At 58.3% G+C, this 10433-nt stretch overlaps 2 protein-coding genes across 3 annotated transcripts in view; one reads left to right on the top strand and one right to left on the bottom strand.

Moving 5' to 3' along the window:
* The window catches only part of CARS (cysteinyl-tRNA synthetase), a 48722-nt gene that overhangs the window by 34707 nt on the left and 3582 nt on the right, over positions 1 to 10433 (top strand). The window contains exons 14-19 of the mRNA XM_008050968.2: positions 144 to 241; positions 504 to 693; positions 1167 to 1235; positions 3951 to 4032; positions 7913 to 7993; positions 9779 to 9846. Coding sequence (XP_008049159.1) covers positions 144 to 241; positions 504 to 693; positions 1167 to 1235; positions 3951 to 4032; positions 7913 to 7993; positions 9779 to 9846 — 588 coding nt within the window. The remainder of the gene's footprint in view (positions 1 to 143; positions 242 to 503; positions 694 to 1166; positions 1236 to 3950; positions 4033 to 7912; positions 7994 to 9778; positions 9847 to 10433) is intronic.
* LOC103252336 (ATP synthase subunit f, mitochondrial-like) lies at positions 6139 to 6507 on the bottom strand. Of its 2 annotated transcripts, XM_021709050.1 has the most exons (2): positions 6346 to 6507; positions 6200 to 6228 (listed from the first exon to the last, which is right to left on the bottom strand). In XM_021709050.1, the coding sequence occupies exons 1-2, from the start codon at positions 6464 to 6466 to the stop codon at positions 6200 to 6202; spliced, it is 150 nt and encodes a 49-aa protein (XP_021564725.1). In that variant the 5' UTR covers positions 6467 to 6507. The 2 variants fall into 2 exon arrangements, with proteins under 2 accessions (XP_021564724.1, XP_021564725.1); XM_021709049.1 differs by having other exon boundaries at positions 6139 to 6507.

Raw genomic sequence — 10433 nt, 5'->3', positions numbered from 1 at the left:
TCACCTCAGCCTCCCAAAGGCGCGGGATTACAGGCTGAGCCACCGAGCCCGGCTCTACCCATAAAATTGTATCCGTGGAACAGCTGACCAGCTGCTCTGGGTGAAAGTTGCCCGGCGCTGCTAACTGGGTGTTCTCGCCCTAGGAGTTCTTCCTGAATGTGAAAGATGTCCTCCGAGCGCCTGTCGACGTCACTGGGCAGTTTGAAAAGTGGGAAGAGGAGGAGGCGGACCTGAATCAGAAGTAAGATGGAGCCTTGGCTTGGGGCTTATGAGTGTGTCTGTGGCCTGTGCTGGGCTCGCCCTCTGTGACCTTACCCCCCGTGGCCGTTGCCACTGTGGCCTCGCCCCCTGTGGCCTGTGGCCTGCCAGCCCAGGAGGAAGCAGGGACACTGGCACTCGCTGTATACATTCTGCAGGGCGTGTGGCCCCATGGTGGTGGCCGCAGCGTGGGGGAGTCTCTGTGGCGTGCCGTGGGCCTGACACACCCCTCCTTTCTTGCTCAGCTTTCATGACAAGAAGGCGGCAGTCCACGAGGCCCTCTGTGACAACATCGACACCCGCACGGCCATGGAGGAGATGCGGGCCTTGGTCAGTCAGTGCAACTTGTACATGGCAGCCCGGAAGGCCGCCAGGAGAAAGCCCAACCGCGTCCTGCTGGAGAACGTCGCCCTCTACCTCACCCGCATGCTGAAGGTCAGCGGCTGGGCGGGGAGCGAGGCCTCCTAGACACCGGGCACCTCCGTACCCTCCGCGCCTGCCGCGTGTCCTGTGCATTGGAAACGGCACTCGTTGAGCCGGGCCTTGCTCTGAGCTGTGTCGTAACGTTGCCTCAGTTTCCCTCCGCCCTATCTTGAAGTTTGAAAAGCAAACCCAAGGAGGGGGCTCTGCTCCGAGCACAACCTGTGGGAGCTCCTTCCATGCAGAGCCCCTCCCACACTCCACCCACACCACGGGGCCCTGCCTGCCCTGCCACTTCCCTGCTGGGTTCCTGGGCTCAGGTTCCTTGAGCGCTGGGAGCCGCTCCTTTCGTCCCCTTCATGGTCCGGGTCCCCCGGTAGGGCTGCCTCCACCTGCCCCTTCCCCGAGGAGCAGGTTCACAGCCGCCTTCTGGAGCCCACCCAGACCTCCTCGTCCAGCCGTGGCTCCAGCCTGCATCTTTTTTCTAGATCTTTGGGGCCATAGAAGAGGAGAGCTTCCTGGGCTTCCCCGTCGGAGGGCCTGGATCCAGCCTCAGCGTGAGTTAAGCACAAGCGCCCCTGCCCGCGCTCGGTGCAGCTGCCGCCGCCCTCTGACCCTGCCTGTGTGCGCACCCTGAGGCCCTCCTCGGTGCTCCTGTTTCTCTGGGCCTCCATGGGGGTCTCGCTCTCCCCGTCAGTCCTCTGGACATGCAGAGACCAGGGTCCCTCCCACACCAGGCCCTTCTAGGCCGATCCCTCAGGTTGAGTTTCCCATCTGGCTCCGGAAGGGGGAGTGTGAATGACTACCCCTCCAGTGTGGAAGGCTCTTAGCTTGAGGGTGCCGCAGCCGTGTGGTGTTGTAACCTCTCACGCTCCGGCTTGTCGTGTGTACTGACCTGTATTCAGTAGGTGCTCCATTGAGAGCCATGGAGTTCACAAACAGCCCAGAGTTGGCGCCGAGTAGGGTGATACTCCACCATCTACCCATCCCCATGAGCCTAGGCACCTGGGAAGATGCCCGAACTCCCCCCAGCCATGGCCCGCGAGTTGGGGGTGGTTGTCCCGCAGAGCCTCCGCCCAGCGGGTCTGTGGCCTGTGGTCTGTGCATGGAAAATCCACCCGGGACAGGCCCTGGCTGCTCCTTGCTGGGTCCGCTGGCAGCTGGCACATGGGCAGAAACACATATTCATGTAGGTTCCTTGACCACGAGGTTCCTTGGCTGACAGGCTTGGCTAAGAGGAACTCCACCCTTCGCCCATCAGGAGCTTTCTTGTGTTGTCTGATGAGAATGTTAAATATCACAGCTGTGGTTGTGATCAAGACAAAGAAAATGCAGGACGCTGTAAGGTCCTGTTTTCCCTAACGAGCTGTGCGGAGAGCCCTCCTGCAGCTGGGCTCCCAATGCCCATGGCCAACCCCAAGGGGAAGCCAGCCCTCGAGTGCCTGCCATGTGTGGGCCTTCCGTCAGCTCTAGCGCTGGGCTCAGTGTGGCAACTTCTAGGCTTCTGGTGTGGGAACCTTCCCTGTTGCTTTCGGAAAGAAAACACCCACAGCTCCCTGGCTCTCTTGTGCAGGTAATCCTAAGATATATATTTTTTGGGGGTCAGAGTCTCACTGTCACCCAGGCTGGAGGGCAGTGGCATGCTCCCGGCCACTGCAGCCTCGACCTCATGGGCTCAGGCGATCCTTCTGCCTCAGCCTTCCCAGTAGTTGGAACTACATGCACATGCCCCCACACCCCACTAATTTTTTTTTTTATTGTAGACAAGGTCTCGCCATGTTGCCCGAGCAGTCCTCTTTCCTCCACTTCCCAAAGTGCTAGGATGACAGGTGCGAGCACCACGCCCAGCTGATACTTACTTTCTTTAAAAATGAAAATGCCAGGCCGGGCTCGGTGGCTCAGCCTGTAATCCCAGCACTTTGGGAGGCCGAGGTGAGTGTATTGCCTGAGCCCGCGGGTTTGAGACCTACCTGGGCAACTTGGCAAGACCTTGTCTCTACAATAAATCAAAAATTAATTCTGGCTACTTGGAAGGCTGAGGTGTAAGATCGCTGGAGCCCAGCAGGTCGAGGCTGCAGTGGCCAGCAGCATGCCACTGCACTCCAGTCTGGGTGACAGATTGAGACTTCAACGCAAAAAAAAAAAAGAAAAGAAAGTTCCTCCGGGTTAGAGCAGTCTGCTTCTGGACTGAGCTGCTTTTCACATCAGCAGCAGTGGCTGTGGCACCCACCCATGTACCATGTCACGCCCCGTGGCCTGGCAGGCCCTTTGAAGTCGGCTGATTGGAAGGATGCATGGACATAACCCACCCACACCTGGCGCTGTGTGACATTCAGGGATCACGGCCAGATTCGAGAGGCTTCAGAGCAGGAAAAGCAGCTCCCAAGGCTGGCATGGCTCAGTGTCACCGTGGCACAAGAGCATAGCCCCGGCCCCTTGAGACAGGCCCACAGGCTTCAGGGAGCCCCCAGGCTCCCAGGGCTGAGGCCACTGTGGGTGGCCGCCTCCCTCCCTGCACCAAGGCATGCCTGGACAACTCTGGTGGGTGAGCTACCGACTTCACCCCCCTGGGCCAGAGTCCCCTGCAAGGAGGCAGACTCATCCTTGGGCAGGGTGGGTGAGAAGCCGGGCGTGGCCTCAGCGGGCACCTCATGGGCCAGCATCTTCCCTTTGGGTATCAGGGACCTCGGGCAAAGCCTAGAGCTTTTCTTGTGCTGTTGGAGAAGTAAGAGACGTGTCACAGGAAGGCTCCTCCTGGATTCCGACCTCGTTGGGGTTTGCCTTCCTTTGTTTACCCTCCCCGTAAACCGTCGGTGGCTTGACGTCGGTGGCCTCCTCCTCAGTGCTGCGGTGGTAGTTGGTGCCAGTGTGTGTGTAGATGGCAGGTAGCTTGTGGAGGCCGGGTGTGTTGAACAAGCGCGTGTGTGAACACAGACCAGGCTCAGCCTCAGAAGGCCCCAGTCTGGGGGTGACATCCCTGGTCCCCTTGGACTGATCCCTCCCAGAGGCAGCCTGTTTGCGAGCTAGGACAGGCTTCTGACCCTGGCATCTGACCTGAGAGCGTGTCGCCAGGCTCGCCCGCTGGAGGCAGGAGGGGAGCTTGATGTGTGCCTCTGGTCCAGCGTCCGCCTAGTGGGACCACGTGTTGGGGACGAGGGTGCCCGAGCAGCGCCTCCCAGGCCCTTCCCCATCCGCTGGCGTGTCTGTTGAGCATTGACTCATTTAGAGACTGGGTGAGCGTCCCTCTGCAAACCAAGACCCTCTCTCCACAGCTGGAGGCCACGGTGATGCCCTACCTCCAGGTGCTGTCGGAGTTCCGGGAAGGCGTGCGCAGGATTGCCCGGGAGAAGAAAGGTGAAGCGGGGCGCCGCATGCGTGGGGCCCCTCCTCCTCCCTGGGCTCCCGGTGGCAATGGGCAGGTCACTTGCAAGGGGCTACCCGGGTACTGCTGGGCATTGGCACACCCGGGCCTGGACCCGCTCGATCATTAGCACCGTACGCCCGAGTCGTGGCAGCAGCTGTGAACGCCAGGGCTTAGGCCAGGGCGCATCACTCCCCTCATGGAAAGCCAGTCACCAGGGAAGAAGGCGCCATTATTTTATGGCTGATAGGAGCCAGACCCCCACACCCTTCCCTCTTCCTGCTGAAGCTAAGGGTTTATGTAGCCAGGAAGGCCAACGGGAGGGTGAGGACGAGGAGTTGGTCATGGCCACGGGGTCGGGCGAGGGGTCTGCATTGCTGTGGCCACGGGCGTCAGAGAGGGTGCAAAGGCGCTGTCTACGGGCAGCAGGTGCATGTCGCTGTGCAGGTGTGAGTTCTCCAGCTTCATTTGTTTGGGCCTCCAGCTTGTTGGAAAACCGAGCCGTGTCATAACCACAGTCATCCCCCGCGGGCAGAGTCACTTCACTAAGGGGGCTGGGTGGGGCTGGGGTCTGGGATATGGGTGAGGGGCCAGGGCTGATCTGCCACTGGTCCTCCGAGCTAGGGCAGCTTCGAGGGCCCACTGCCCCCCAAGCCCCGCCCAAGCCTGCTGTAGGTTCCCACTGGGCCTGCCTGCCCCTGGTGACCTGCCTGGCCGGCGTGCTGAGCGTGGCCTGCTCCTGCCTTGGACTTCCGCCGTGTGGACGCCAGCCTTCTGTGGGGGGCGTTGCTGTTCTGCTCAGGGTGTGGCAGGCAAAGGCCTTGAACTCGGGGTTCACCTGGTGGCGCCCTGCTGTCAGTACACAGCCATCCTTAATCTTTTGAGATCCTGAGGCATGTGTCGTTTAAGACATGGAAAATGCCAGATCTGGGTGTCTCATTTTGGAGGCCTGTGTTTAAAAATTGTCAGACACGTCAACAAGCAGTGTGCAGCAGTCCCTTGCCTACTATGCAGCTCCGACTTGGGGACACACAGCTGTGACAGGCCAGGGACCTAGGAAATGCCCGCCCCACCAGCTCCCAGTGGCCCTTGCGTTCCGCCCTCAGGATCTTACAAAAGAGGAAAGCAGGGCCCAAGGAGTGAGAGTCCTTGCCCCAGCCACCCTGAGGGTCCCCTGTCACTCGCTGTGCCATACTCCTTCCCTGAGGAGCCCCTGTGGTGGGAAGTCACACCCGAGTTTCTCCCTGCCCCCAGCTGTACAGAGCCCATCATGGGGGTCGTGGGTGTCCAGGCAGGGTGGTGAGCCACTGTATTCCAGCCTGGGTGACAGAGTGAAACTCCAACTCAAAACACACACACACACACACACACACACACACACACACCCAACTGGATTTTTTTCTTTCTCAAAGAAAAAACGTACGATTATTAAAGTGAAATTCAAATAACAAAATTAATCTTTTTTTGTTTTGTTTTTTGAGTCAGTCTCACTCTGCCACCCAGACTGGAGTACAGTGGCATGCTCATGGCCACCGCAGCCTCCACCTGCTGGACTCAGGTGCTCCTTCTGCCTCAGCCTTCTAAGTAGCTGGAACTACAGGTGTGCACCACCACACTCAGCTAATTTTTTTATTTATTGTAGAGATGAGATCTCTCCAAGTTGCCTAGGCTGGTCTTGAACCCCTGGGCTCAGGCAGTCTTCTCGCCTTAGCTTGCCAAAGTGCTGGGATGATAGGTGTGAGCCCCCACACCCAGTTGGGTTTGGTTTTTTTTTGTGGCCTCCCAATCAGGTGCAAAGTGGCATTTTACGATGGTTGGTTTGCATTTCTGTAATGACTGTCAGCATTGAGTGTCCTGTCCTGTGCACCAGGACACCTCTCATGGAGAAAGGCACGTCTTTAACTGGGTTCTCTTTCTGCCATCAAGTTGCAGCAGTTGATTATAGATGCCGGACGTGAAACCCTTGTCAGACACGTGACTTGCTAAAGTCACATACCGCCATGTAGAAAGGAGATTTCTTTTTTTTCCCCCCACAGGTACCAGTCATCTTTGATTAAGGTGTTCTTATTAGGGTATGAAAGGATTCAGCAATAGTCAAGTTCCTCATGGAGGGGCGCTGGGCCCAGGAGGTCATGGTCAGGAGAGCAGAGTGCACCCTCCTCAGTGGTACTTGCGTAGCCGCTCATGTTTAAGCTCCTTGTAAGAAAGGCAGTAGCTGAAATGTACATAAGCCACCAGCACCACAGAAACCCCAGAGATGCTCCCTTTCTTCACGTTGATGTACTTGTTGTAGTAGCAGTGGTACCCTCTTTGAAATGCTCCAAGTATGCCATTAGGGGTGAAATCCCGCATCAATATCCAGCTTGGAAGCTCCCCTAGTTTGACATCCATGAGTTTCTTCTCCTTCACTGGTACGACCGAGGCCATCTTAGAGTCCTGGTGTCCGCTGTGCCGAGCCGTGCAAGGGCTGCTGGAGAAAGGAGATTTCTAAAGACAGCTTAAGGGTTTTAAGCAAAGTGAACAAGCATCCACACGGCAGGGGGTGACATGTCACTCCCCTCAGCTCTTGGGAGTCCAGACCCAGCGGACAGAGGGGTCGTGAGAAAGCATGTGCGTCCCTCTCCCCTGGGGAGTGTGGCTGGGGGAGGCATCGTGGCCCCTTCTCTGAAGGTCACATCCCCCTCTGGGGGCTGGGCTGGCTGTGGCTCCAGGACACCGTGACGTGCTCACGGATGGACGGATGCTGGCTTGCCGCGCTACGGATGAGCGTGCCACCCAGGGGCTGCTTTCAGCCTGAAGGGCAGGCGCTTAACATGGGCTCCTGCCTCAAAGCCAGCCCCTCCCCGGGTGGCCGGGAGAGCTTCACGCCCTGAGGTCTCTGCAAGCGAGGCTGAGACCCAGGGAGCTGCCAGCAACTGTTTTGCAGAAGAGCTCTGTCTCTGACTTTCCGCCTTCCTGGGGGCAGGGAAGGGGCGAGTCGGCAGTTGGTGGTTTTGTCTCTGGCCCCAAGAGGAACCAACTCAGATGGAGAGTGGGAATGTCCAGGCCCGAAGGGACAGTCCAGCTCCATCCTAGGCTCTGCCATCCTTTCCAGCCCCGTTAGCCCAGCTTGTGTCTTTTCTGGAAGCGTCGCAGCTGGTGCCCTCCCCGCTGCCTGGGCCTTCCACCTGTCCTGCCCCTGCTCCGGGTGGCCGCCTGCATGGGCTGGGCCATCCCAGTGCCGATGTCCAGCCCGTGCCCATGGCAGGGTCGCTGAGGCGTGTGGTCCTGTTGTCCCCTGGATCTCTGGGCCCTCCGTACACTGTGGCCGATGGTTGGGCTGGGGGTGTCAGTGAGAAACCGGCAGCAGCTGTGGGTTCCCCCAACCCCAGACCTGGCACCTGTCCCCAACACCCTTCACTCCAGCCGAGTCTGGCTTGTGGTGGGTGCTCAGAGCCGTGAGGGTCCAGGGTCTTCCCTGGCACTGAGCCCCTGAGAGCTTTCAGCTCCGAGGGCAAGGCTGGGTGGGGGAGCCTGCTGTGACTGTCCCCAGCCTGCCTGGCTGTGGTGTGAGGAGAGGGAGGAGCCCTGCAGGACTCGGGTAATGGCAGGGCACAGGCCCAGCGCAGGTTGGCCTCGGGCCCTGGACCCTGGACTGTGGGGACACGGCTTTGAGAGTCACTGTACCGGGGTGCTGGGGCTCAGGGCTCCTGGACTCCCTCGAGCATGACCACAGGATGGGGGGCCCAGGCCGGGGCTCGGAAGGCTCCTGCAGGCCCATCAGAGCATTGCTGGTCCTGGGCTTTCTGGGCATTCTGCAGCCAGCCAAGAAGAGGGGCTGTCTCTGTGTGGCCAGCCCCACGCATCTAATGGAACCGCCTGCTTTGCTCACAGTCCCCGAGGTCCTGCAGCTGAGTGATGCCCTGCGGGACGACGTCCTGCCCGAGCTCGGGGTGCGGCTTGAAGACCACGAAGGTGGGTGAGCTAAAGGACCTGGGCGAGTGGGCAGGAGGTGGCAGAGTGGGGAAGGTGCCGTGGGAGGGCATGGTGTGGGGCCATGCGCGCCCGTGGGTATGGACGAGAAACCCCAGAGTCGTGTCTCTGTGGGTGCCCCTATCACCCCTGTGCCCATCAGCCCGACAGGGGCAGGGCCAGGGCCAGGGACAAGGGTGGCCACACTCCACCGTGTGTGCCACCTCAAGTCACCGTGTGTGACCTCCCCTGGCCATGTCCTCCCTCGCGCCCTCGCAGCTGAGGACAGCCTGCGACCTGGGTTGTCCTGCTCATCCTCCGACTTCGTGTGGGGTCTGCTGCATGGAACGTTGTCACCATCATCATCGTTGCTTCTTTATTTCACTCGCCTCGGGGCACACACGGGCTTTGGTGACATGACTGCAGCGTATCCTCTGGGCTCACGTGCACCCCCACCCCTCCTGTGCATGCTGTACCCCGTAGGTGGTCTTCGCCTCTCTCCTTTCCCTCCCCCTTTTGAGTCTCCCGTGTCTGTGACCCTCTTCTCTGTGCCTTTGCAGACCCTGAGGTCAGCTCCCACTTACTTATTTTCTTTTGAGTTGCGATCTCTGATGCCCAGGCTAGAGTGCAGGAGTACGCTCACAGCCACCACAGCCTTGACCCTGGGCTCAGGGATCCTTCTGCCTCAGCCTTCTAGTAGCTGGAACTACAGGCACATGCCACCATGCCTGGCTAATTTTTTTGTTTTGAGTTGGAGTCTCACTCTGTCGCCCAGGCTGGAGTGCAGTGGCACACTCACGGCCACCACAGCCTCCACCTGCTGGGCTCAGATGATCCTTCTACCTCGGCCTTCCAAGTTGCTGGAACCACAGGCACACGCCACCATGCCCGGCTAATTTTTTTATTTATTGTAGAGACAAGGTCTCACCACATTGCCAGGCTGGTCTTGAATCCCTGGGCTCAGGCAGTCCTCTCACCTCTGCCTCCCAAAGTGCTGGAATAACAGGTGTGAGCCACCGCGCCCATCTCAGCTCCCATAAGTGAGAACACATGGTGTTTGCTTTTCCTTGTCTGTGTTACTTCACTGAGGATAGTGGTCTCCCATTCCATCCAAGTTGCTGCAGAAGATATGATTTCACCCTTTTTACGACTGACTAGCATTCCATGGTGTATATGTACCATGGTTTCATTATCCACGGATTGGCAGAGGGCCATTTAGGTTGATAACACATCTTTGCGACAGTTTTATGGTTAATTTTTATGGGGACATCATTGTACCTGGTCACGGGGTCTGTGTGCTGTTTGACACACGCATATGGTGGTTCTTGATCTAATGAGGGAAGCTGGGATGTCATCATCTCAAATGTTGACATTTCTTTGTTGGGAACGTTCCAGAACTGTTCTCATTATTTTGAAATACACATGAATTACTTAGAGCGGCCCCGCCGTGTGGCCCACCATGACCCCGCTCCTTCTGTCTAACTGCCTGCCTACACCACCAGCCACCCCTTCCCCCTCCACTCAGGTCATTTTCTGATCCTCAGACCACCCCCCGCCCCCCCCAAATGCACACTGCCCTTCTGGGCTGGGCTCGCTGCCTCTAGGGAGGCTGTGGTTTCTGTCTTGGATGCTCACCATCAAGCCCACCTGGAGTGGCTTTGCCTGTGTGAGCAGTGAGGAAGGCCTGGGGCTTCCTCGGGGCGCAGGTGTCTGGGTAGGACGGGCGGCCGGCCACAGTGGGATAGCCCCTTGAGCCTGGCTTCTTTTCACAGACGTCTTCCGTTTCAGGATTGCCAACGGTGGTCAAGCTGGTGGACAGAGACACCTTACTGAAAGAGAGAGAAGAGAAGAAAAGGGTGAGTAAAACTCAGAAGACTCCCACTTGGTATTTGTTGAAAATGTAAAAAAACCGCTGGAGTTTTCACAGGGCTTGTTTTTTGAGAGTTGATGTTTATGCTTTTATTAAAACCCCAGGGTTTATAAAAGTCGGGAAGAAAAATGGGACTGGATAGGTCACTACTCGACAGACGAAGGACCTCTTTTTGAAATAATTATCAGTCGGGCACAGTGGCTCATGCCTGGAATCCCAGCACTTTGGGAGGCGGAGGCGAGAGGGTGGCCTGAGCCCAGGGTTCCAGACCAGCCTGGGCAACTTGGCAAGCCCTCGTCTCTGCCAAACAATCAAAAAACGAGCCAGGTGTGATGGCAGGCACCTGTAGTCCCAGCAACCTGGAAGGCTGAGGCGGAAGGATTGCCGACCCCAGCAGGTAGAGGCTGCACTCCAGTCTGGGTGACAGAGTGAAACTATGATTATCCCCTCAGTGGAAGTGATAACTAATCACTTTCCGCAACGGTGGAGTGGTGTTTTGCTCCCCCCCACCCCAGGGCTCCCGTCTCCCACCTCCTTCCAGGCTGCCCTTGCCCGTCCCTCCCTCCCCCGCCT

Source organism: Carlito syrichta, unplaced genomic scaffold, assembly GCF_000164805.1.
Source record: "Carlito syrichta isolate Samal-C Ts95f unplaced genomic scaffold, Tarsius_syrichta-2.0.1 Scaffold154673, whole genome shotgun sequence".
In the NCBI taxonomy this organism is placed as follows: Eukaryota; Metazoa; Chordata; class Mammalia; order Primates; family Tarsiidae; genus Carlito; species Carlito syrichta.
Note: the sequence above shows the minus strand (reverse complement) of the source record. Positions and strands in the feature narration are given on the sequence as shown.